The following is a 22,986-nucleotide window of genomic DNA, read 5'->3' as shown; positions in this document are numbered from 1 at the left end:
CAGTTCACCTTGCCCAACAGGCGGCCTTTGAAGTAGGTACGGCCGCTGTGCGGGTCCGTGATGAGGCGCCCTGAGTCCGGCGCCGGTGGTCCGGCCGGCATCTCCAGATCATGTCCCGGCAAGGCATTCCCAGGCGGCCCGGGCCCGGCAGGGGGCGCGGGCGGGGCGGCAGCACGCGGGAAGGGGCGCGGGGATAGGAAGCCGGCGGCGGGCTCCATGCAGGCGGTGCGTCGTAGCGCCGGCCGGGCTTGTTTCGGTTCCGCCAAGCCCCGGCCGCGCGTGGCACGGCCAGGATTTGTTACGCTGTGATCGCGCCCGAGGGAGCCCGGCGTTTTTATCAATGAACGCCTGTCTCCTCCCCGGAGTTTCGTCATTAAGAGCCCGCCCCCTTCCAGGCGGTGAGTCACCTAAAAGGCACGCTCCTCCTCAGGCCTTACGTCACCAAGAAGCTCCTCCTCTCACCCGACGCAAGTCCAGGCCCAGCCTCCTAGACCCAAGCCTTAAAGACGCAACTTTACTGGTAGGCCCCATGTATGTAGTGACCAGCCGATTCTCCGTACCCCTAGCCCCACGCCCTGGTGACCGAGAGTCCCTTTAATGGAGGTCTCTTTCTTTCTCCATCTCTCGGGCTTATGCTGAAGTCCGAAGGGGACCGGGTGTCAGGAGTCTCCGCCTGACAACTAGATGGACAAGTAATCCTGGGGGTAAGGGAGAGGCAGGGGCGGCGCTCGCTTTCGCCAGCGAGTCACCAAAACTCCCCTTTAAGTGCGTGAGCCCTTCCCCTGGTCCCTTGCCCTCCGGCAGAGCCTCAGGCCCGGCCCGGTGCTGCCCCCTTTAGGGCTTGGGAAGAATTGCACACTCCCGAGCCAGGCTTGGGACGGGGAGGGGTGGGTAGGTAGGAGACTGCCACGCCAAGTTTTGGGGTCAGAGACCAGCATTCAAGGTTTTTACCATGTGCCAGGCCGCATCTTCTACAACCCTCTTCCACATTCTTTTTTTTTTTTAATGTTTATTTTTGAGAGAGAGAGGGCGCACGCGCACAAGCTGGGGAAGAGCGGGGGGCGGGGGGGGGAGACAGGATACGAAGGCTCTCTGAAGAGAGCCTGATGTGGGGCTCAAACTCATGAAATGTAAGATCATGACCTGAGCCGAAGTCCCATGTTAACTGACTGAGCCACCCAGGCTCCCTTCTCTTCCACATTTTTGAGGGGCAGTTCTCCAGTTCTGGTGGGGGTCCCCTATTCTCTTTCCCTTAAAACATCCACTGCCTTGAGTCCGCAGCCAGAGGCCAGAAAATAAAGAATGGGCATTGGATTTTCTCAAATCTAGCTATGGACAATTGGGCAGGTGGGTCTGGGGCCAACGGGGCTGCTAGACCCCTAGTTCATGCCTGTCCTTTTCAGGGCCAGAGTCAGAGAGAGGTGGGGTCTTAACCCCTCTGGAGTGTTTGTCCCAGTTACACAGGCTTCTCCTGGGCTTGTCCGTCTCACTTCTCTGCCCTCACGCGGTACTATTCAGTCAATTATTAAGCCATTCAATCCATAAAGATTTATTGAGAGCATCTGCTAATGCCAAGCACTGGATGAATAAGACTGGTCAAGGTTGCAGCCCTAATTTAGTTTACATTCTGCTTGATGAAAATAGACAATAGGCAAGTGTGGCAACAAGGTAATCGCAGGCTTTGAAAAGTGTTATGAAGTAAGGAAACAGAAAAATAATCAAAGAGCTTGCTTTAGAAAGAGTAGCCAGGGAACTCAATAAATATTTATTGAGTACACCAATTCCTGTCGGTTTTATCTCCCCCAAAATAAAGATCTCTGAAAAGTACCCATTTCTTATCTTCCCCTCACAGCCTAATCCGAGTTGCAGTCTCTGGTTTGGATTATTGCCACAGCACCTTGCCTTTAGTGTCATCTCCATTTCATCCTCCATGTCACCAGCCCACCCAGCCCTTTATCAGGCCCACAAAGTCCAACTTCTCTACCCTTGCCCTTCATGGCCATTGATGGAAGAAACCAGACAGCCTGAAATGTGGAGAATTTCTTGTAACTCAGATGAATGAGGGGGAGTGAGAGATGAAGGGTGGGCCTTAAATACCACACTCAGGAGTTTGGTTTTTATCCTATAGTTGACAGTTTTCCAGTGGGAAGATGGCAGTGGTGGGCCAGGAAGGACAGATCTATGAGGAAAATGGGACTGAAGCATGTATAGTTTGAAAAGGCATATTTGATTTTGCAGTTTTATATTTGGAAAATAAAGCAAAATGGTTTTGTATTAGTTTGGTAGGGTTGCCACAACAAAATACTACACACTAGGTGGCTTAACCAATAGAAATTTATTTTCTCATAATTCTGGAGGCTGGAAGTCCAAGTTCAAGGTATTGACAAGGTTGATTCTGTTAAAAAGAAAACCACAGACCTCAAATGGTGTTACTTGGGCCAGGCCAAGCCACTAAGCCAGGGCTTAGTACCTAACCTAATTGCACTTTAAATCTCCCCCAGAAATATAAATTTTAACCTGTCAGGAATTTTCTGATAGGTGCCAATGAGTCTTTCACGGGACCCTCTCCATCTTTCAAAGAAAGATGACATGATCTGCATGATAAGACCCCCTGCTCTTCCTCATAAGGGAAAGTAACCTTGCAGGAAACAATCCTTTATTTTCTTTTGCTTCTAACTTTCTTGCCCCATGCTGCTTCCTATAAAACCTTTCCATTTTGTACAACTCCTCAGAGACCCCTCAACTTCCTAGATGGGATGCTGCCTGATTCATGTTTTGTTTAATAAAGGCAATTAGATCTTCAAATTTACTTAGTTGAATTTTAAAAATTTTATTATTTTTTAATCTTTATTTATTTTGAGAGAGAGAGAGCACAGGGTTGGGGCGTGGGCAGAGAGAGAGGGAGAGAGAATCCCAAGCAGACTCTGTTATGAGTGCAGAGCCCAAGGTAGGGCTTGATCCCAGGAACCGTGAAATCATAATCTGAGCTGAAATCAAGAGGTGTTCACTTAACCAACTGAGCCACACAGGTGCTCCAGTTGAATTTTAACAATTTCTTCTGAGGACTCTCTCTTAATTTGTAGATGATAGGGGCGCCTGGGTGGCTTAGTCAGTTGAGCATCCGACTTTCGCTTAGGTCATGATCTCGCAGTTCATGGATTCGAGCCCTGCGTCGGGCTCTGTGCTGACTGCCAGCTCAGAGCCTGGAGCCTGTTTCGGAGTCTGTGTCTCCCTCTCTCTCTGACCCTCCCCTACTTACGCTGTCTCTCTCTCTCTCTCTCTCTCCTAGAAATAAATAAAAATATTTTTAAAAAAATTTGTAGATGATAGTCTTCTCCCTCTGACTCCCATACTCTTTCTTTTTTTTAAGTAGGTTTCATGCCCAATTGGAACTTGAACTCACAAACCTGAGATCAACGGTCACATGCTCTATTGACTGAACCAGCCAGGCACCCCAATCTTTTGTTTTTTTTTTTACTTAAGTATAATTGACATACATGTTATATTAGTTTCAGCTTTACAACACATGGACTTGCCAATTCTACACATTACTTAGTGCTCACCACCGTAAGTGTAGTCACCATGTGTCACCATACAACATTATTGTAATATTGGCTATTTCCCTATACTATACTTTTCATTTCCATCTTTATAACTGAAAATTTATAGCTCTTAATCCCATTTATCTACTGTTATCTGTTTCTGTGTCCTAATCTCTTCTTCTCATAAAAACACCTAATCTCTTCTTCTCAAATCAGATTGAGGCCCACCTTGGTAACACCCTCATTTTAACTTAACTGCTTGCTTCTTGAAAGGTTCAGTCTCCAAAAGAGTCATATTCTAAGGTGCTGGGGTTACGACTTTATATAGGAGTCAAAACTTTACCTCCATCCATCTTAGTCTTCAGATGAAACTCTCCAACAAAACGTTAACAAAAGAAAACAACACAAGTTTATTAACATGTATAACTTATGTATGCATGGGAGGATGAGAGATACCCAGGGAAAAATGAGTAACTCTCTCATGTTGCTTAGAATTCAGGCTTAAATACCATCTCTCTTTCTTTTTTTAAATGTTTTTATTTTTTATTAATTTTTTACTTTTGAGAGAGAACATAAGTGGGAGAGGGGCAGAGAGAGAGAGAGAGAGAGGGAGACACAGAATCCAAAGCAGGGTGCAGGCTCTGAGCTGTCAGCACACAGCCTGACGTAAGGCTTGAACTCAGGAATGGTTAGATCATGGCCTGAACCGAGGTCGTATGCCTAAGCAACTGAGCTACCCAGGTGCCCCTTAAATACCATCTTAATAGGGAAAGGAGAAGGGAAATATAGACCTTTTAGGGAAGAGTAAATGATTTCTAGAAAAGCTGAATGGACTCTTAGAAGAATGTTTGGGATATACGATCATTTGTGACAAAGTTTGTCTGGATATGGTATAGACTTCTAGTCTCCTCTCCTGTGATATGAGAAGAAACTCCCAGGAAGGGAATTTATGTCCATTGAGTCCTTTTAGAGATCCATCTTTAGGCAGATAAAGGGAGTTCAGAGAAAGCCTCTCCCTGCATTTGCTGTTTTGCATGTAGCTACAGTTCAAAATACTCAATATGGCATATTGGATGCCATATTCTGTTAACCCTTAACTGTCTTCTCTCCCTGGGAGGCTATCAAGGTTTTTGAGCCCTCCTCCATAAGCCAGCTGGGTGTTGTAACTGAAGGGCCTGGAAGTCTCTTCTGCCTCCTCCTTCGGTGTAACATATGCTACCATGAATGGATCTTATGCACCTACCGGGCACCAGGCACTGGGCTAAGCATTTATGTTATTGACTTCTCACAGTAGCCTTATGTTGTGCATGTGATTATTACCCCCATTTCCCAGATGAAGAAACTGAGACTCAAGGGGTTAAGCTGGTTACTCAAGGTCACATACAACTACCAAGGGGTAGAACTAAGACCTGAATCCAAGATGTCTGACTTAACTAGTCACCACTGCCTGACTTTTCTGGGGGTCATTGGTACTCTGTCCTTGCCCCTGTCCTCCTCTTATACTGCTCCATGTCTCCATGTCCTTCTTATTAATGTTCTTTCTCCTTCCTCCAAGAATCTCACAATCTCTGCCCACACTGAGGTTTTTCTGAATTCTCTGGGTCCTCATCCACCAGAGGATTCTGTCAGGCTCCTCTGCCCCTAGTTGAGCACATGTCCCACATTCCTGGCCCCCTTGGCAGCTTAGAGTCAGAATCTCTTGACAGTGTCATGTCAAAGAGATCAAGGAGTCTTTGAAGAATGAGAGCTGCCATGGGGCACCTGGGTGGCTTAGTTGGTTAAGCCTCCGACTTTCGCTTAGGTCATGATCTCGCGGTTCGTGGGTTCGAGCCCCGCGTCGGGCTCTGTGCTGACTGCCAGCTCAGAGCCTGGAGCCTGTTTCAGATTCTGTGTCTCCCTCTCTTTCTGACCCTCCCCTGCTCACGCTGTGTCTCTCTCTCTCCTAGAAATAAATTAAAAACGTTTAAAAAAAAAAGAAAGAAAGAAAAAAAAAGAATGAGAGCTGCCAGGGGTGCCTGGGTGGCTCAGCCAGTTAAGCGACCGACTTCAGCTCAGGCTCCTGGGAAAACTAGAAGGACTGTAATATGCACTCAGGGTCAGTGCTTCAGACAAAAAGAGACAAAGCCAACAGGCCAAATGTGAACATTCAGCAACAATGAGTATATGTAAACCACTGGTGATGGCTATTCTATCTGTATACTTTGTTTCATAATAGGGATGGCCTGGGTGGTTCAGTCCCTTGAGCAGCCGACTTCAGTTCAGGTCATGATCTCATGGTTCGTGAGTTTGAGCCCCACATCAGGCTCTGTGCTGACAGCTCAGAGCCTGGAGCCTGCTTCAGATTCGGTGTCTCCCTCTCTCTCTGACCCTCCCCTGCTTATGTTCTGTTTCTCTCTGTCTCAATAATAAATACAACATTTAAAATTAAAAAAAAAAAAGAATGAGAGCTGCCAAGTAAGGTTAGAACTGAGAGGGGGCTGTTGGAATCAGCAATAAAGAGATCACAGGTGTCTTTGGCGGACGCAGAGGTAGATGTGAAAAAGCCAAACCAGACAGATGCTGATAGCTAAAGTAGTGTTTCATACTTACCATGTGCTATTCTGAGCACTTTGTAAATATTAATTCATTTGATATTGACAACTCTATGAGAAAGTTATTATCATCCCTATTTCCCCATGGGGAAATAGAAAGGTAAAAAGCTTGCTCAGCGTCACAAAGGTAGTTCACAGTGGAGTTCAGATTTGAAAATCTGGGCAGTCTGGCTCCAAACTCCATGCTGTAAACTGTCAAGCCATAGATCCAACTCTGGGCTGTGAGGAGGGGAGAGGGTCACTGGTGGTTAGGACCAGAAGAGAGTAAAAGGCAAGAACTAGAGGAATGATAAAGAAGGGTGGGGTGAATGATTTACAAGTGGAATGGTTCCCTCTCCTGGACCATAAACCAAAGGGATTTGTCAGCTGCCAGGAAGGGAGATAAGGTGACTTAGGAGGGAGGGTCTGGGTGGGGATTGAGGACTGCCCCTTCCTGGAGCAAGTCTTCTAGTCCTGTACCTTTATCCATAGCTCTGTGGGAAATTCACAGCCCAGTGACCCTGAGTGTTGGTCACAGGCAGAATGTAAGGGCCACAGTAGCAAACAAAGGCAGTGATTGAAATGAAGCAGCCTGGGATGCCCTAAAGGTGTACTGGCAGAGAGAAACTCCCAGGACCTCGGAGCCTGAGTTCCTTCAGTCCCAGGGCCTGGCTGCCTAGATGCGAGACTCTTTAAGTGTTATGCAGCCCAGAATGCTCTAGGAAAGCCATAGATCAGAGCTTGGGACAGGATACATGACCATGATGGCTGAGGCCCCAGAGCTGGTATCTCACCTTCCCTGGGAAAGGTCCTTAGTATTCTAGATCTCTGGGACATACACACACTCTCCGAGTCCACTTCTTTCCTCATATTGACATCTCGAGAACCTGGCTCACCAAGGCCTTGGAAAGAGAACATAACTCTTCCAGCCATGAGTAGGTTTCCAGACCTTGTTCATCCAGGAAGGTTCTCACAGAAAAAGGGTAAGGAGGGCCAGATGTCTTTCAGGTTAAAAATGAAAAAAATAAATAAAGGAAAAGAAAAGAAAAGCCTGCTTGGGTTCAAGGACTCCCCAGCTCTATCGAAATGAATCAGATACAATCCTGTCCTTGGGTGCCTGGGTGGCTCAGTCAGTTAACTGTCTGACTTGATTTCGGCTCAGGTCATGATCTCACTGTTTATGAGACTGAGCCCCCATTTGGGCTCTAAGCTGACAGCATGGAGCCTGCTTGGGATTCTCTCTCTCTCTCTCTCTCTCTCTCCCTGCCCCTTCCCCCCACCTGCATTCTCTCTCTCTCTCTCTCTCAAAATAAATTAAAAAAAACCCAAAACCCAAAACCCAATCTTGTCCTGAAGGGCCACACAGGCTGGAAGGGAGATGATCCCAGCAGCAGACAGGTCACACAGCCCAGTGTGATTTGCTGCTGAGAGAGGAAACCTAGAGGGTGTTGGGGAGTGACCTGGGGAAGATCATGGAAAGCTTCCCTGAGGCTGCTCTGAGCCGGACCTTGCACAAGCAGTGAAAAGGAGCTAGGCCAGAGGCTGGTCACAGGAACAGAGATGGGGCATCTCAGAAGGCCCTGTATATCCAGCTTAAAAGCCTCGACCTGGCACTGTTTGGCTTGGGGACAGGCCGGCAGGGCTTCAGGGGAAAGGCCTCTGCTTCTTTATCTCTGAAGGATTGCCTGTTCTGGGACACAACAAAAGACTATTAGGTGGAACCACAGGGAACAGATTTGGCTTTTCATGGTAATAGCAGCCCAGGCTCCATGCCTAAAGTGCTCCAGTGTCTGGATATTGTTTCTTTGAATAATCCCAATTGCCCTGTGTGGAAGGTGTTATTGATCTTGTTTTATAGAGGAGGAAACGGAAGTTCAGAGAGATTAGGTAATTTACAAGGCTACAGAGAACTAGAATTCAAACCCAGGTCTGTCTGACTCCCAAGCTTGTGCTCCTAGCTACCTCTCCACACTTCCTCTCTTTTGGAAACACTTGTGAGCAAGAATCAGCTCCCAGTGTGAGGAAAGGAACTTCTTTTTTTTTTAATGTTTTATTTATTTCTAGGAGGAGAGAGAGAGACAGCGTGAGCAAGGGAGGGTCAGAGAGAGAGGGAGACACAGACTCTGAAATAGGCTCCAGGCTCTGAGCTGGCAGTCAGCACAGAGCCCAACGCGGGGCTCGAACCCACGAACTGCGAGATCATGACCTAAGCGAAAGCCGGACGCTTAACCGACTAAGCCACCCAGGCGCCCCATGAAAGGAACTTCTCAATACAGGTCAGAAATGGGACCACCACTCCTGGGTTTTTATGGATGACCTCAGCACTGGGTGGTTAATTGAGCTGATGCCTCAAATATTAATTCCTTTGTTTAACAGATAAAGAAATTGAGGCCTAGAAGTAGAAATGGCCACTCAGGATGCTAGGTACCCTTAGGAGCCAAGATGCTGGACATAGGGCTAAGGGAGGTCTGCATCCCTAGGCCTGAGTCCCAGACCTGTTGCTCTGTCAACTCTGTGGAATAGGGATGGGAGATGGGCAAGCCAAGCTTCCCAGAGCCTGGACTAGAAGCTGGCACTGTGGCCAGTGCACAGGACTGTGGTCCCTGGGGTCAAGCCCTTGTTTTTAGGCCCAGTTGAGCCTACTTCTAGGGTTTGAAGTTGTGAAACTGAATAAAAGAAACATCATTACAATAGAGTCTGGGGTGCCTGGGTGGCTCAGTCAATTAAGCATCTCTCTCTCTCTCTCTCTCTCTTTTTTAGTGTTTATTTTGAGAGAATATAAGCAGGGGAGGGGCAGAGAGAGGGGGACAGAGGATCTGAAATGGACTCTGCATTGACAGCAGTGAGCCTGATATAGGGTTTAAACTCACAAACCGCAAGATCATGACCTGAGCCCAAGGTGGAAGCTCAACCAACTGAGCCACTCAGGTACCCCAAGCATCTGACTCTTGATTTCGCTTCAGGTCATGCTATCATAGTCATGAGATTGAGCCCCAATGGACTCCATACTGGGCATGGAGCCTGCTTTAGATTCCCTCTCTCCTTCTTCCTCTGCCCCTCTCCCCTTCAAAAATAAAATAAAATAAAAATAAAATAAAATAGTCTGTAGGCCAGAGAGGAGTAGTTCTCACACCCTACCAGTTTGTCCTCAATTGCACACCCCAACAGGAAGAAGCATACCAATGAGACAGAACCTCCTTTACTACCCCTGCAAGAGGAAGAAAGACTTTGTCCTTGAATAGCAACAGCCCAGCCAGTAAGAAGTTGCCACAACTCCGCCAATAAGAAAAAATCACCAGCCTCCAATGTACTTTTATTCAAAGTAGCCCCTCTCAACATCCTCCTTTTTCTCTATAAAATAACATTCCTTTCCTTTGTTTTTTAGACTTGCCTATGTTTTGCTATAACTTGCATGCCCTGAATTGCAAATCCTCCATTTTTTTTAATAAACCCATTTTGCTGATAAAATAACTGAATGTTTTATTTTTAAGCTCAACAAAGTCCATCAACTCAGGCTTTGAATCCTGCCTCCAATGCATCCCAGCTATATGACCTTGGGCAAAACATTTACCTCTTGGAGCCTCATCTATAAATGGGGATGTGTCCTGCCTCATGGGGTTGTGATGAGGATTTCACGAGAGGATGATATAGTAGTGCCTTTGGCACAGTGCCTGTCAGTCAGTGCTCTGTGATCAGCAGCTGTTATAACAATTGATCATCATGCATCTGTCTTCTCACCTGGAGCGTGGGACAGTAATCCCTGTCATCCTGGTTTCAAGGACCTGGTGTTATTTGTGTGTGCTGGAGGTCAGTGCAGATGGCATTTCTGCCACCCAAAGGCCAACCCAGCCCCACAGGAGTAGGGAGACAAATCTAGTTCCCAGGACCAGGAGAGGCTGGGTGACAGCCTCAATCCATCAATGATAACCTCAGTCCAGTTAAGCTTTATGGGCCCAGTAGATATTTAAGTGTGTTTCGTGTGAGGGCTAGCCCAGTTCTCCTTCCTCAACACATGCTGCTGCTCAGAGCAGGTAGGCAGGTGTGNGGTGATAGTACCCTGGGCCTTGGGAGACCAGCTATCAACAAGACCCCAAGGGGTAGTTGTGGGTCTAGGCTAGAGTTGGATCTCCTGTCCTTAGCAGTTTATGATCTGGTTACTTTTAGCCCTGCAAGTGGAAGAGGATCTTGGGGGAGTCTCTTGCAAGAGAGGTTATAGATTTCAGCTCCCCTAGGCCCATCCATCCTGGCTTGACCCATGTACCACTGAGTTCTGGAGAGGATGGGGATGTGCTTTGTCTGCTCTGCACCTTACTCCCCCATGACTACTGACACAGGGTGAAGGTTGGGTGTATGTGACCAGAGTTGAAGGGAGGTTGCCTGGGGAACTAAGCTTGGTGATAAGAAGGCAAGCTAAGGGGAAGGTTTCCTGGGAAAGAGGGACACTCTGGGGGCAGCTCTTGTGCCCTCCTGCTCAGGCCCCCAGCACCATGACGGTTTCATACACCCTCAAAGTGGCAGAGGCTCGCTTCGGAGGCTTCTCTGGTTTGCTTCTCCGTTGGAGGGGAAGCATCTACAAGCTCCTCTACAAAGAGTTCCTCCTCTTCATCGCCCTGTATGCTCTGCTCAGCATCACCTATCGGTGAGGGTGAGGTGTCAGGGCTGGCCTGTGGGGGACTAGGCTGCCCACTTCCCTCTAACCCAGTCTTACAACTGACCTTACTCAGGTTGCTGCTGACCCAGGAGCAGAGGCATGTATATGCTCAGGTGGCCCGATACTGTAATCGTTCTGCAGATCTCATCCCCTTATCGTTTGTACTGGGTAAGTCTCCCTCTAGTTCTCCCTGGTAGCCTTCTTACCATCTTCCCTGACCTTTGGCTTGAGTTGATAGCACTGAAAGTCAGAATTACCCCAAAAGCACAGCCTAGAGGTCAAGCAGAGCAGGCTCAGCAGACATGGGAGTTGTGTCCTGAGTCCAAGATTTCCAGAGGACTAGACCCTGCCTATCATTTGCTGGACCCTCACTCCACAAACAAGGGACACAACACGTGCAGGCTTCAAAATCCCACTCTGGGTACTGGAGGGGAGCTGCAGAGAAGTGACCTCCCCTTCCCACCTTCATGGGAAGCAGGGCTCAGAGTTAACTATTACAAGTGGCCTTGAGCCACCACTTCTCTGCCACCACTTCTTTGCACCTCTCCATCCTCTGGGCCTGGCTCAGCAAGGAAGAGGCTTTAGGAAGAGGCATTTCCCCTGACAGCAAGACAGGGCACTGGAGCCAAATGTGTCCTTCCCCCTGCTTCAGTTCAACCTAGCCTAGACCAGGCTCTCTGGCTGGGGGGCAGGGCATGCTAACTCCCAGATGCTCCATCTCCCTTCCTGTCCCCACTTCCCGGGGTGGCTGACAAGGTTTCTACGTGACCCTGGTGGTGAACCGCTGGTGGGCCCAGTATACAAGTATTCCACTGCCAGACCAGCTGATGTGCGTCATCTCGGCCAGCGTGCACGGCGTAGACCAGCGTGGCCGCCTGCTGCGCCGTACCCTCATCCGCTATGCCAACCTGGCATCTGTGCTGGTGCTGCGCTCGGTCAGCACCCGCGTGCTCAAGCGCTTCCCCACTATGGAGCACGTGGTGGATGCAGGTGAGGACAGGTGCACCTGGGGCTCGGCTGGGCCAATGCAGGTGCCTCACTGGGGAGCCCTGGTGTGGTCCCGGCCAGGGCCTGAACATGGGTCTCCTAGGAGGAGAGGTCTGACCCCCAAGGGGTAAGTCTTAGGCACAGGGGATAAGTCTGGGCCCCACTCACTTTATCTCCTCAGGTTTCATGTCCCAGGAAGAGAGGAAAAAGTTTGAGAGCCTGAAATCCGACTTCAACAAGTACTGGATCCCATGTGTCTGGTTTACTAACCTGGCAGCCCAGGCCAGGAGGGATGGGAGAATCCGTGACGACATTACTCTCTGCCTGCTCCTGGAAGTGAGTCTGCTCACACCAGGCCCATTTGTCCTCCTCCTACTAGATTTGCAAACCAGAACAATAATTTTAGTAATGAGCACTTAGATGGTGTCAACTTTGTACCCCACACTGTTGGAAGCACTGTACATATATAACTCGTTAACCATCACAACAACCCTTGAGACATTATTGCCACCCTCTTGCAAAGGTGAGAAAACTAAGGCACAGAGTGGAAAAGAAACTTGCCCAAATCACACAGCTAGTTAGTGGAGGTGGGACTCATACATTCTGGGTCCACGGTCTATGCTTGCAACTACTTTGCTAAACTGCTTCCCATCACAGGCACTCCCACATGGTAATACCTCCGACAGCCAAGTGGGTCTCTAGGCCTAGTTTGTGTTGGGCTCCCAGTTCTTTCCCCATTCTTCCTTCCTCACCTCCACTGACTTCCTCTTCCTGCTTTTCCACCAGGAGCTGAACAAGTACCGGGCCAAGTGCAGCATGCTATTCCACTATGACTGGATCAGCATACCTCTCGTCTATACCCAAGTAACTGCCTTTCACCTCCCCAGTTCCAGTGCCTACTGCATGTCCTGTGCTGTGTGTGAAACTGAGAATTAGAGATGGCACCTGCCCTGGGGCAGTTCAGTGCAGTGAGACACTGAACAATCAAGGGCTCGTCCTCAAAGCATTCCCGGATCCCCACTAATACAACCCCATCCCCTCTGATGCTGTCACACCTTGCTACACATTTTACTTCCTTGTCAGAGTCTCTCACTGGCCCTAAGGGGCAGGGAGGGTATTTTTCCCTGTCTCATTCATCCAGGCTTCCTTCTCCAGGTGGTGACCATAGCAGTATACTCCTACTTTGCCCTCTCCCTGGTTGGCCGCCAGTTTGTGGAGCCAGAGGCAGGGACTGCCAAACCTCGGGAGCTGTTAGAGCCAGGACAGGAGCCAGCATCTACTCTGGGGGACCTGGACATGTATGTGCCTCTCACCACTCTGCTGCAGTTCTTCTTCTATGCTGGCTGGCTCAAGGTGGGCACATAGGGTGTTCAAACCAGCTTGTTCAGTAAGAGATGTGGGCTCAGGGCCCACCTCAACTTTGGGGATGGAGAATGGGGCTCTGAGCCCTGAAAACACTGCCTTACAAACCTGCAGGTGGCGGAACAGATTATCAACCCCTTTGGGGAGGACGATGATGACTTTGAGACTAACCAGCTCATAGACCGCAACTTACAGGTGCACACGGGCCTGGGGGCAACTCCCTGTGCTCTTCTCCTTGCCACCTCTCCGCCTGAGGTGTGGAGAGGACAGGAGGATCCTTATGACTTGCTACCTGCCTCAGGTGTCCCTGCTCTCCGTAGACGACATGTACCAGAACCTGCCTCCCGCTGAGAAGGACCTGTACTGGGATGAAGACTCAGCGCAGCCGCCTTATACGGTGGCCACCGCAGCCGAGGCTCTGAGGCCTTCTTTCCTGGGTTCCACCTTCAACCTTCGGTGAGTGGCCCGCGCTAGCGGAGGCAGGGCTTGACCCGGCACGCGGGCCCCAGGTCTGCGCCCCCACTCTGGGGCGACAATGGATCGGTCCTTCCGGTTTCCCGACGCCTCGGGAGAGTCAGCCCCGGGGCGGCTCAGCGCCATGACCGCTCAGACCTCCTTCCCCCCCCGCAGCGTGAGCGACGACCCCGAGCAGAACGTGCAGGTGGACACGTCCCCAGGGTCTGCTAGGCCGCTGCCCGCCGCGCAGACCCCGTTGCTCGGCCACTTGTTTGCCGCAGGAGCACCCTCGCCTGCCATCAGCCTCCGGACCTTCGGCCGCGCGCGCGGAGTCCCTCGGACCCCTCATCTGCTGCGCTTCCGAGCGGAGGAGGGCGGCGACCCCGAGGCCGCGGATCGCATTGAGGAGGCGTCGGTGGGGTCAGGGGACGAGGCTGGGGAGCCCTGAGCAAAGGCCGCCGGGCCCGAGCCCTCTTACCTACCTCCCCCAAGCCTGCCTCTACTCGCTTTCCGCCCCCCACTGCCCTCCAAACGGGCTGGTCGTGCCCTCGGACGCCATTAGAACACTTGCTGTGTGCCCTGAGCCCGAGCATTTAGGGGCGGACCTTGGAAGACGGCGGGGCTAGTGTCAGGGACGGGAATGTGTCCACTTTGGCGGGAGAAGGTAGGATGGCTGGCTTGGGGAGGGTGAAGCTAGAAGCTTACATGAGTGAGGCCTAGAAGACAAGAACCCAGGTGCATTGTTAATTTCCTGGGCAATGGGGAGCTGGGCTCGTTCTCAAATTTGAGGGAGCATCAGAGTCACTGAAGAGCTTGTTCAGAGTAGTTATGGGTTTCCCTTCCAGCGTTTCTGATTCATTAGATCTGGGATGGAACCCAAGAATTTGCATTTCTACTAAGTTTCCAGGTGCTGTTGCTGGTCCAAACATCACAATTTGTATAAAAAAGATTTTGAGAGTATGTCTTATCCTGGTAATCTTACTTTAGAAACATTTTTTAAAAGTTTATTGTCAAGTTGGTTTCCATATAACACCCAGTGATCATCCTCACAAGTGCCCTCCTCCATGCCCATCAACCCCCTTTTCCCTCTCCCCCACCCCCATCAGCTCTCAGTTTGTCCTCAGCATTCAAGAGGCTGATAATCTTATAGAAGGATCGAAGTGTGTGTGCTGGGGGACTTTTGCTTTATATTCTTTGTTTACGAGAATATAATCATTACTTGTGCAATTATGGTTGTTTAAAACTGTGTTGGCTTGCTGTGCAGTGGGATAAAGATGATTTGGAAGGGCTTGGGAATCTGTACTGGAGGCTGATTAAACTCAAGAGATGTGAAGGCAGTCTTAACACCACACCCAGCCTAGACCTTGGGCATTTGGACCCTTCTCTGTGCCCACTAACCAACATAAGAGACGATGTAAGGGATGAAAGCTGGGGCGAAAGCTGCAGGTCCATCTCCGTGGTGGGCCTACAGTGCTGGGGTGGCGGGGAGACCAGACTCACAGAACACTAGATTGGAGTTGCCTGAACTTAGCTCCTCTAAGATTACTGGCCTGTAAGTTCAGCCTCCATTAAAGAAATTGGTGAATGCCAAAACTGAATCTTAAGATCAAAGAATGACAGAGGACGAAGTCAGAGGAGGGAAGAAACAAGAGTATAGAGGTTGGGTGCAGGCTCTGGCACTGTTGACTAGATAATGCTGGCTTTGCTACTTTCTTGCTGGGTGACCATGGGTAGATACCTAAGCCTAGGTCTCCAAACTTATGGAGACAATAGCACCCCCAGGATAGCCATTCACTCAAGGTTATTTAAAGTTTTTCACAGGGTTAATTGGTAGCCTAGCTCAGAGCAAGAATGTTCACCTGAAGTTCATCTGTGTGCCCTGAGCCAGAGCATTTAGGGGCGGACCCTGGAAGATGGCGGGGCCAGTGTCAGGGCCGGGAATGCGTCTACTTTGGTGGGAGAAGGTAGGATGGCTGGCTTGGGGAGGGTGAAGCTAGAAGCTTATGGATACTGATTCATTAGATCTGGTATGGAACATGAATACTACATGGATCCAAGACTCTTTGAAAAACAGATTCTATTCATAAATTAGAAGTGAAGGGGAGACATAGTCTTGTGGAGCTCAAATTAGGAAATAAGTGGCTTTGCTGACCCATACCGCTCAGTCAATAGCTAAAATTAAGGTGTTACATTGAGAATCATTGGATGGAAAGGTGGGGGCAAAAGCCTCCCCAGAGCCAATGATAAGGTTTTAGAAGGTTGGGTTGATTTGTGTGTCTTTTAAGTTTTTGTACTCAAAAGTGGTGGTTGCCATCTTTTCCCTATGGTCTCTTCACAAAGCCTACAATTTAGCCAAGCTAATGAACCAATTGATGTTCACTTCTTTAGCTCTTAAAAGTTTACATACTTATACTTTCCATTAAGTTCGATAAAATCTTGATTTTTTAAAAATTAATTTAGCACATTTGAGTGCTTGCTATGTTGTCCTGCACTTCCAGGTACTGGAGACACAGCAGGAAACAAACATACCTGTTCCCCGGAATTAAATTCTAACAGGACAAAAAAGAAAAATTAGCAAAATTTATCCCCAACTAAGGGATAAGGAGAAAAAGGAGGAAAAGATACAGCACTGAAGGGACTAATTTAAAAAATTGTGATCAGTCCTCGCTTCGGCAGCACATACACTAAAATTGGAATGATACAGAGAAGATTAGCATGGCCCCTGCGCAAGGATGACAAGCAAATTCGTGAAGCGCTACATATTAAAAAAAGAAAACTGTGATCAGAGAGGAAAAAAACTAGGGTCTAAGACCTGGAGAGTAAGCCGTGTGGGTATTTGAAAGAAAATGTTCCCAACAAAAGGAATAGCAAGTGAACATACATATAGATTTACTCAGTGAGGCAGGATCATATGCACTATAGAAAAAGGGACCAGGTTGGAATGCCTGGGTGACTCAGTTGGTTAAGTGTCTGACATCAGCTCAGGTCACGATCTCACGGTTTAAGTTCAAGCCCCGTATCAGGCTCTATGCTGACAGCTCAGAGCCTGGATGGAGCCTCCTTTGGATTGTCTCCCTCTCTCTGCCCCTCCCTTGTATTTGGAGATGGTTAGTTGTCCTGTCAAAAATCTGTATTTTTAATGTTTATTTTTGAGAGACAGAGTGTATACAGGAGAGGGGCAGAGAGAGACACAACAGAATCTGAAGCAGGCTCCAAGTTGAGCTGTCAGCAGAACCTGTTTGGGATGCTGTCTCTGCCCCTCCCCTGCTCATAAGGCTTTCTCAAAAGAAATAAAAAAAAGTTTAAGACACTGCCATGTGCAAGGGAGCAGCAGATTGAGAATCCTAAGCCAGTTCTGCCCAGAGCCCTACCTATGGCTTATCTCACGAACTGAGAAACCCAGGTACCCCCAAAAACCTAGATTTTAAAAAGTTTATTTTGAGACACAGAGGTAACATGAGTGGGTGAGGGGCAGAGTCCCAAGCAGGGTCTGCACTGCCAGCACAGACCCAGATTGAACCCATGAAGCTACAGGATCATGACCTGAGCTGAAACCAAGAGTCAGATACTTAACCAACTGAGACATACAGATGCCCCAAAAACCTGATCTTTAAAAATGATCACCATTTCTAGGATTGTATTGGGGGGAAAAGCAGCATTGAGTGCTACTTGCAAAAAGGTGACTGGAAGGTAGATAGTGTTAAGGTGTTAAGATCCAAGATCTAGGGATATTAGACATAAATATAAGGGTCAGAATGACCCAAGATTTTGATTTAAGCAGCTGTATAAAGACAACTATTTGCTGTAATCAAATAGCTGAGAAACTATTTGAAAAGGAAAAGCTAAAAAATGCTATACATTTTTAACACGTTCACCATTGAGACTCCAATTATGCTATCCAAGTACAGGTGTTAAGTACGTCTGGGTTAAAGTTAGAAAAATCCATCGTATGAGGTGTCTGGGTGGCTTGAGTGCCCAACTCTTGATATAGGATCAGGTGATGATCTTGGTCATGAGATGGAGCACTGAGTCAGTCATGGAGCCTCCTTGGGATTCTCTCTGCCCCTCCTCTGCTCTCTCAAAATAAACGAAAGGAAAGATGCATCATAAACCACATTTAGTACTGACAATAGACAATGTAGCCAAGCTGGAGATAGCTGAACTTTGCAGATTTAGCAATGCAGAAACCACTGGTTATCTTGCATACTTTAGGAAGAGGGGAAGGGATGAGGGTTTAAGAGAAAACCAACTTCAGAAAGACATTAAATACTGAAGGATACAGATACGTAAACATGTTCAACTTCCTCAACATTGCAGAAATTTGGAATACAATTTCAAGGTTTCTAGGCTATCCACAAACCCAGGCTGAAAACTTCCAAGCTAAAAGCTTAAGACCAAGGCTCATAAAATCTCTAAAGGAGCCAGATTTACAAGGCAGCATGGCCTCATGTACCAGTCATGGTCAACACAATTGTAATACTGGGGGCCCAGTGCTGGGATACCTCCCTCATACAGTATTTGCTTGGCCTGCATGCCATACCCCCACTGAACACTAGCTTTTGGGGTGAAAAATGCTGCCCGTTATAGACACAGCCCACAAATTAGCTTGGCCTTCAGGGAGGGTGAGCTGGGGTACTCTAGTTTCCCAAGCAATCAGATTTTCACACATAAATTCAGGGCAGAATAAACACCTTTATTACATGACCGAAGAAAGGAGGAAGATCTATTTGCCTTTCCGGGCTTTGATTTTCCTTAGATAGAACTCTAGCTCCTTGCCTTCCAGCACATAGCCATCTGCTCGGCCACACTGGCCTGGTCTTGAAGCGATGCATGCTGCAATAGAGAACGCATTCATTAGCAAAATGACAATGTGGCCCTATCCAAATCTAGGCATCACCTTAAAAGTCCATGGGATTGGCTCAGGTATCCTGGGGGGGCAGGCATGAAGCCCAGTGTCTCCTCAGATATACTTTATCGTCACTTAAAGTCAGTAGCAGAACTGGACAAAGTTTTCATCACTGAGACAGCCCCTCAGCACCCTCAGCCTGCATGTGCATGGACTTCAAAATACTTCTGGGAATTAGAGGCAAAGGGCAAGCACAGGCCTACAGACCCCTGCCCACGATTTCCCATTTGAACTTCATGCTAATGGGATGACCAGATGTTCTGAGTTGTGCCTATATGCTGTTATCATTCAACTCTCCAGGTGAAGCCTCTACCACAGACTGGCCGGTAAAAACAAAAGAGGCAAGAATAAAATGCAGAGGATATACTGTTATCTTGATACCCCCTCCTCCAAGGCAACAGCTCTCTCACCAAGCAGCTTTCCCTGCTGGAACTGCTCCTCCAGAAGGCTGCTGATTTTGGCATTCTTTTTCCTTTCGTCGTATTTCTTCTGAATTTTCTTCGATCGCTTTTTGTTTAGAATCTCTTCCTCCTCGGGAGTCTGAATAAAGGAGATAGATGACTTAGCTGGAGCATCCCAAGCCCTGGCTCAGGGAAGAACACCTTCATAGCTTTGGGTCCTGTACACCCCAATCCCTGCTGCCTTCCTCAGCACTAAAAGCTTTCATCTCTTTCCCTTCAGTAGCAGAACTGGACAGTTTTCATCATAGGAAGGCTGCAATGAGGCTGGCCTCCCCCCTCCCACAGAAAAGTTGGTACCCCAAAAACGCACCAGTTTGGCCCCCTTCTTGCGGCCCAGGGGCAGTGCATAGTGGGACTCGTACCACTGCCGGTATGGTGTGCTGTCAATGAGCACAATGCAGTTCTTCACCAAGGTCTTGGTGCGGACCAGTTCATTATTGGATGCATTGTAGACAACATCAATAATCCTTGTTTTGCGCGTACAACCTGCTCACAGGAGAAATTCAGAATCAAGTCCTGTAAACAACTGGCTTTGCTGTTCCCTGTACATCCTCCCCACAGTGCCTGAGGAAAAGGGAACTCTAAGTCGTTACCCAGCCATGAGGTGTCGGCTCACCTTCCACAAAGCCACCTTTCCAGAGATGGCTGGCAACCCACACATACACAAAGTCTAGATTCAGCCCCAATCCCTGAGGCTATAGGAGTTAAGAGACCAAACAGGATGGAGAGAATTCTTCAGCTACCACAACCTTAAGATCTTTCAAAGAGAAACTTCGGTATCTTGGTTGGAGGCCAAAGACTTCCTGTTAAAAACACCCACTGAAGCCTAGCAAGTTTTAGGTGTTGAGTTCCCATTCACTCCTGGAGGGCCTCACTCACATTCAGAGCCCCAGGAGAAGTTCCCCACGTCCAGCCTCAAGGCACGGTACTTCTTATTGCCTCCCCGAACCCGGACTGTGTGTATACGGCGGGGGCCAATCTGGAAAACACAAAGAGACAGGAACTAGGTTATCCAAGAGAGCAAGACAAGAGAGTAAAGGGAACCTAGGCTGGATGGAGGCAACACAGTCAGTGTAACTATGACAAGTCCTAGCATCGGCAAGTGGCACACAGGTGACCAAGACGGCCACAACCACGCCTAAGGATACATTCTCATCACTCTAGTTACCTCCAGAGGAAAAACCTAATTCCAAACACTGAAAACTAAGTCTCTATGCAACAAAAAAAATACTAGGTTTCTGACTATCATTCGAGGAGCCCACTCCCTCCAGGAACCCTTTAATTAAGTCCTAGTACACAACATCTGTCTCCACGCAATCTCTTTAGTCTCAAACATCAGGTAAAGGCGAGACTGCCCAGTGGCCGAAACAAATCACAGGGCCCTGCAAAGATCAACCACAAGCTGAGACCGGATCACGCTGGAGACTCGGGGGACGCGAAGGCCCGGCACGCACCTTAGTGTTGGCAGCGGGGCGTCCCAGCTCATACTTCCGCTTCTTGTGGTAGGGCTTTCTCTTGCCCCCAGTCTTGCGGCGCTTGTGCCAGTTGTCCCGAGAGATGCCTACATGCGGGAGCGGGGACGGAAGCTTTAGCCACTAGGGCTCGGGCCGGCACCTCGCGAGTCCCAAACTCCCGCGCCGGGCGGGCCGCACGCTCAGCTCTCCAAGGTTGGCTCCCCCACTGCGCACTCGGGAGTTTACAGCATTATCAAGGTGTCATCATCCACATGCGGCCCAGCCCGGGCTCCTTCCCGCGGCAGCCATGTTGGTGCTGCCCGCAGCCCCAAGTCCCTACAGCCCACGGAGGGGACCTCGGCGGCCAGAACCGAAGCACCATACTCCTCGTGGCCGCTCGGTGCTAGGGGTCGAAGCGCCCGCACTCCTGACTTGACTGCGAGGCAGGATGGCGCCGGATCGAGTTCATCCCCCTCCCCCGGCCCCAAAGCTGAGCAAGACTCACCCATCGCTCTCGGCGCTGGCTGCGAAAGAGAAAACGCAAAGCCTCACGGTCCGGTTTGTAAAACGCAGTCCCGCCCCTTTAACGTGGTTTCTGCGCGCCGCTGTGAGGATCCGGGAGTCTGAGTGCGACGTTACTGACGTTCTGCGACAGTAGGATTCGTGGGGAGGGCTGGACGTGCCCTTGCTGCCGCTCTCTAGAGGTTGAAGGCTTTAGGGTACACCCGAGGGCGAGTCACCTGGCTTTACGTTTCAAAAAGACTCGTTTTATTTATTAAAAAAATTTTTTTAAATTTATTTCTGAGAGAGACACAGCATGAGCAGGGGAGGGTCAGAGAGGGAGACACAGAATCCGAAACAGGCACCAGGCTCTGAGTTAGCTGTCAGCAGAGTCCGACGCGGGGCTCGAACCTACGAACCCTGAGATCGTGACCTGAGCCGCAGTCGGCCGCTCAACCGACTGAGCCACCCAGGCGCCCCAAAAGACTCGTTTTAGAAGCAGGGAGCGACTGCGTTGGAAAAGGGTGGAAGGCAAGATGGAAATGAGCGGTGGATTTGGGTTTGATTTTGAAAGGTTGGGTGATAGATTGGACGGGGGTGGGGTAGGAGGAGGGTTAGGGAAAGGGAGGTGTGTCAGGGATTCCTAACTCCTTACTTGACCAGTTGGATGAAAATCGGTGCCTTTTACTGAGATGGGGTAAAGTAAGGTCGGAGCGGTTCTGGACATGTTCATTTTGAGACGTTGGTGACATCTAAGTGGGAATGACAGGCAGCTGGATGTTCAGGTCATCCTTATAGAAGAGATGTGGACAGAAGATACTACTTTGGGAATCATTACTGTGCAAATGGTAATTAAAGTTTCCAGAATGAACATCTAGGGAGAGAGCATAAAGCAGACTTTTCTTGTAAAATGTACTAAATAAATACTTGACGCTTGTGAGAGAGAGAGTCTGTGTCACAACTACTTGACTTCGCTAGAGTGGTGTGAGAGTAGTCCTAGACAGTAGTAAACGAATGTGTGGCAGTGTTTCAAAACTTATGATACTGAGAGTCATCTCTCGTGAACCACTAGGCTTTTGATTTTTTACAAACATTTAAAAATGTAACAACCATTCTTGGTGTCTGGACTCAATCAGCGTACAGTAACGTGCCAACCCTCAGCATAAAGAAATACAGGAAAATGTTCTAGGTCCAAGGCTTGAGGAATATGAACCTTTAAGGCCAGGTAAAGAAAAACTGGCAGAGGAGACAAGGAGCAATTAGAGTGACAGAAGAAAGCTAGCACAGTATATCATGGTCTGATGCTTCCGTGAGGGTTAGTGAAGGTCTAAAAAGGGATTCTTGGATTTAGTAACTTGAAAACCTTTGGTAATATTGGCAAGAGCAGTTTCTGTGCAGGGAAATTGGCAAAAACTTGAAACAGAATGGGAAATTAAAAAAAAAAAGGTAACAGTGTATGTAAACAATTATTTCAAGAAGTATGACTTTACTGGGAAAGAGAAGGGTACCTGGATGGCTCAAAGGAGCCTGTGGTTTATGATCTCAGGGTTGTAAGTATACCTCTGGGTATAGAGATTACTTAAAAATAAAATCCTTAGGGGTGCCTTTGGCATTCTCTCCCTTTCTCTCTGCCCCTCCCCAGCTTGTGCTTTCTCTCTCTCTCTCTAAACAAACATTAAAAAAATAAATATTTTTTAATGTATATTTCTGAGGGGCAGAGAGAGAGGGAGACAGAATCTGAAGCAGGCTCCAGGCTCTGAGTTGTCAGCACAGCTGACACAGCTCCTTGGGATTCTGTCTCTCCTTCTCTCTGACCCTCCCTGACTTGTGTACACCTGCAGGTGCGTGAGCTCTCTCTCTCAAAATAAATAAATACATTTAAAAATATATAAAGAAATAAATGGGAAAAAACATATGGTCACTTCAAAACACAGAAAAAAACGTTTGACAAAATCGAATACCTTTCAGGATAAAAACGTTTAAATTAGAAATAGAATTGAACTTCTTCCACCTGATAAAGATCATCTATAAAAACCCATAGATAGAATCATACTTAATGTACAGGAACAAGACAAGGACATTAACTCTCACCACTT

At 48.5% G+C, this 22,986-nt stretch overlaps 3 protein-coding genes and 5 non-coding genes across 9 annotated transcripts in view; 2 read left to right on the top strand and 6 right to left on the bottom strand.

Annotated features, from left to right (window-relative positions):
* PLK3 (polo like kinase 3) overlaps positions 1 to 316 on the bottom strand; it is a 4,949-nt gene extending 4,633 nt beyond the window's left edge. Inside the window, exon 1 of one of the 2 annotated variants that reach the window (XM_077752085.1) lies at positions 9 to 316. In XM_077752085.1, coding sequence (XP_077608211.1) covers positions 9 to 218 — 210 coding nt within the window. In that variant the 5' untranslated portion in view covers positions 219 to 316. The remainder of the gene's footprint in view (positions 1 to 8) is intronic. The other variant, XM_077752086.1, reaches the window with a different exon arrangement.
* Positions 317 to 10,599: 10,283 nt separating this feature from the next.
* BEST4 (bestrophin 4) lies at positions 10,600 to 14,016 on the top strand. Its single transcript, XM_077752202.1, has 9 exons — positions 10,600 to 10,751; positions 10,837 to 10,931; positions 11,520 to 11,753; positions 11,932 to 12,086; positions 12,537 to 12,614; positions 12,906 to 13,103; positions 13,227 to 13,307; positions 13,414 to 13,568; positions 13,743 to 14,016. The coding sequence occupies exons 1-9, from the start codon at positions 10,600 to 10,602 to the stop codon at positions 14,014 to 14,016; spliced, it is 1,422 nt and encodes a 473-aa protein (XP_077608328.1).
* Positions 14,017 to 16,228: 2,212 nt separating this feature from the next.
* On the top strand, positions 16,229 to 16,335 carry LOC144221667 (U6 spliceosomal RNA). The gene has a single exon (XR_013332131.1). It is a non-coding gene; the product is annotated as a U6 spliceosomal RNA (small nuclear RNA).
* A 1,905-nt stretch (positions 16,336 to 18,240) lies between these two features.
* Positions 18,241 to 20,983, bottom strand: RPS8 (ribosomal protein S8). The gene is made up of 6 exons (XM_077752084.1): positions 20,895 to 20,983; positions 20,390 to 20,496; positions 19,815 to 19,914; positions 19,246 to 19,421; positions 18,885 to 19,014; positions 18,241 to 18,401 (listed from the first exon to the last, which is right to left on the bottom strand). The coding sequence occupies exons 1-6, from the start codon at positions 20,896 to 20,898 to the stop codon at positions 18,292 to 18,294; spliced, it is 627 nt and encodes a 208-aa protein (XP_077608210.1). The 5' UTR covers positions 20,899 to 20,983; the 3' UTR covers positions 18,241 to 18,291.
* LOC144221674 (small nucleolar RNA SNORD38) lies at positions 18,524 to 18,592 on the bottom strand. Its single transcript, XR_013332134.1, has one exon. It is a non-coding gene; the product is annotated as a small nucleolar RNA SNORD38 (small nucleolar RNA).
* On the bottom strand, positions 19,118 to 19,186 carry LOC144221675 (small nucleolar RNA SNORD38). Its single transcript, XR_013332135.1, has one exon. It is a non-coding gene; the product is annotated as a small nucleolar RNA SNORD38 (small nucleolar RNA).
* Positions 19,998 to 20,101, bottom strand: LOC144221676 (small nucleolar RNA SNORD46). Its single transcript, XR_013332136.1, has one exon. It is a non-coding gene; the product is annotated as a small nucleolar RNA SNORD46 (small nucleolar RNA).
* Positions 20,583 to 20,662, bottom strand: LOC144221673 (small nucleolar RNA SNORD55/SNORD39). The gene has a single exon (XR_013332133.1). It is a non-coding gene; the product is annotated as a small nucleolar RNA SNORD55/SNORD39 (small nucleolar RNA).
* Positions 20,984 to 22,986: the final 2,003 nt, after the last annotated feature.

Source organism: Crocuta crocuta, unplaced genomic scaffold (genome assembly GCF_008692635.1).
Source record: "Crocuta crocuta isolate KB4526 unplaced genomic scaffold, BGI_CrCroc_1.0 scaffold367, whole genome shotgun sequence".
NCBI lineage: Eukaryota > Metazoa > Chordata > Mammalia > Carnivora > Hyaenidae > Crocuta > Crocuta crocuta.
The sequence above is the reverse complement of the archived record's forward strand: the minus strand, read 5'-3'. Positions and strand labels throughout refer to the sequence as shown.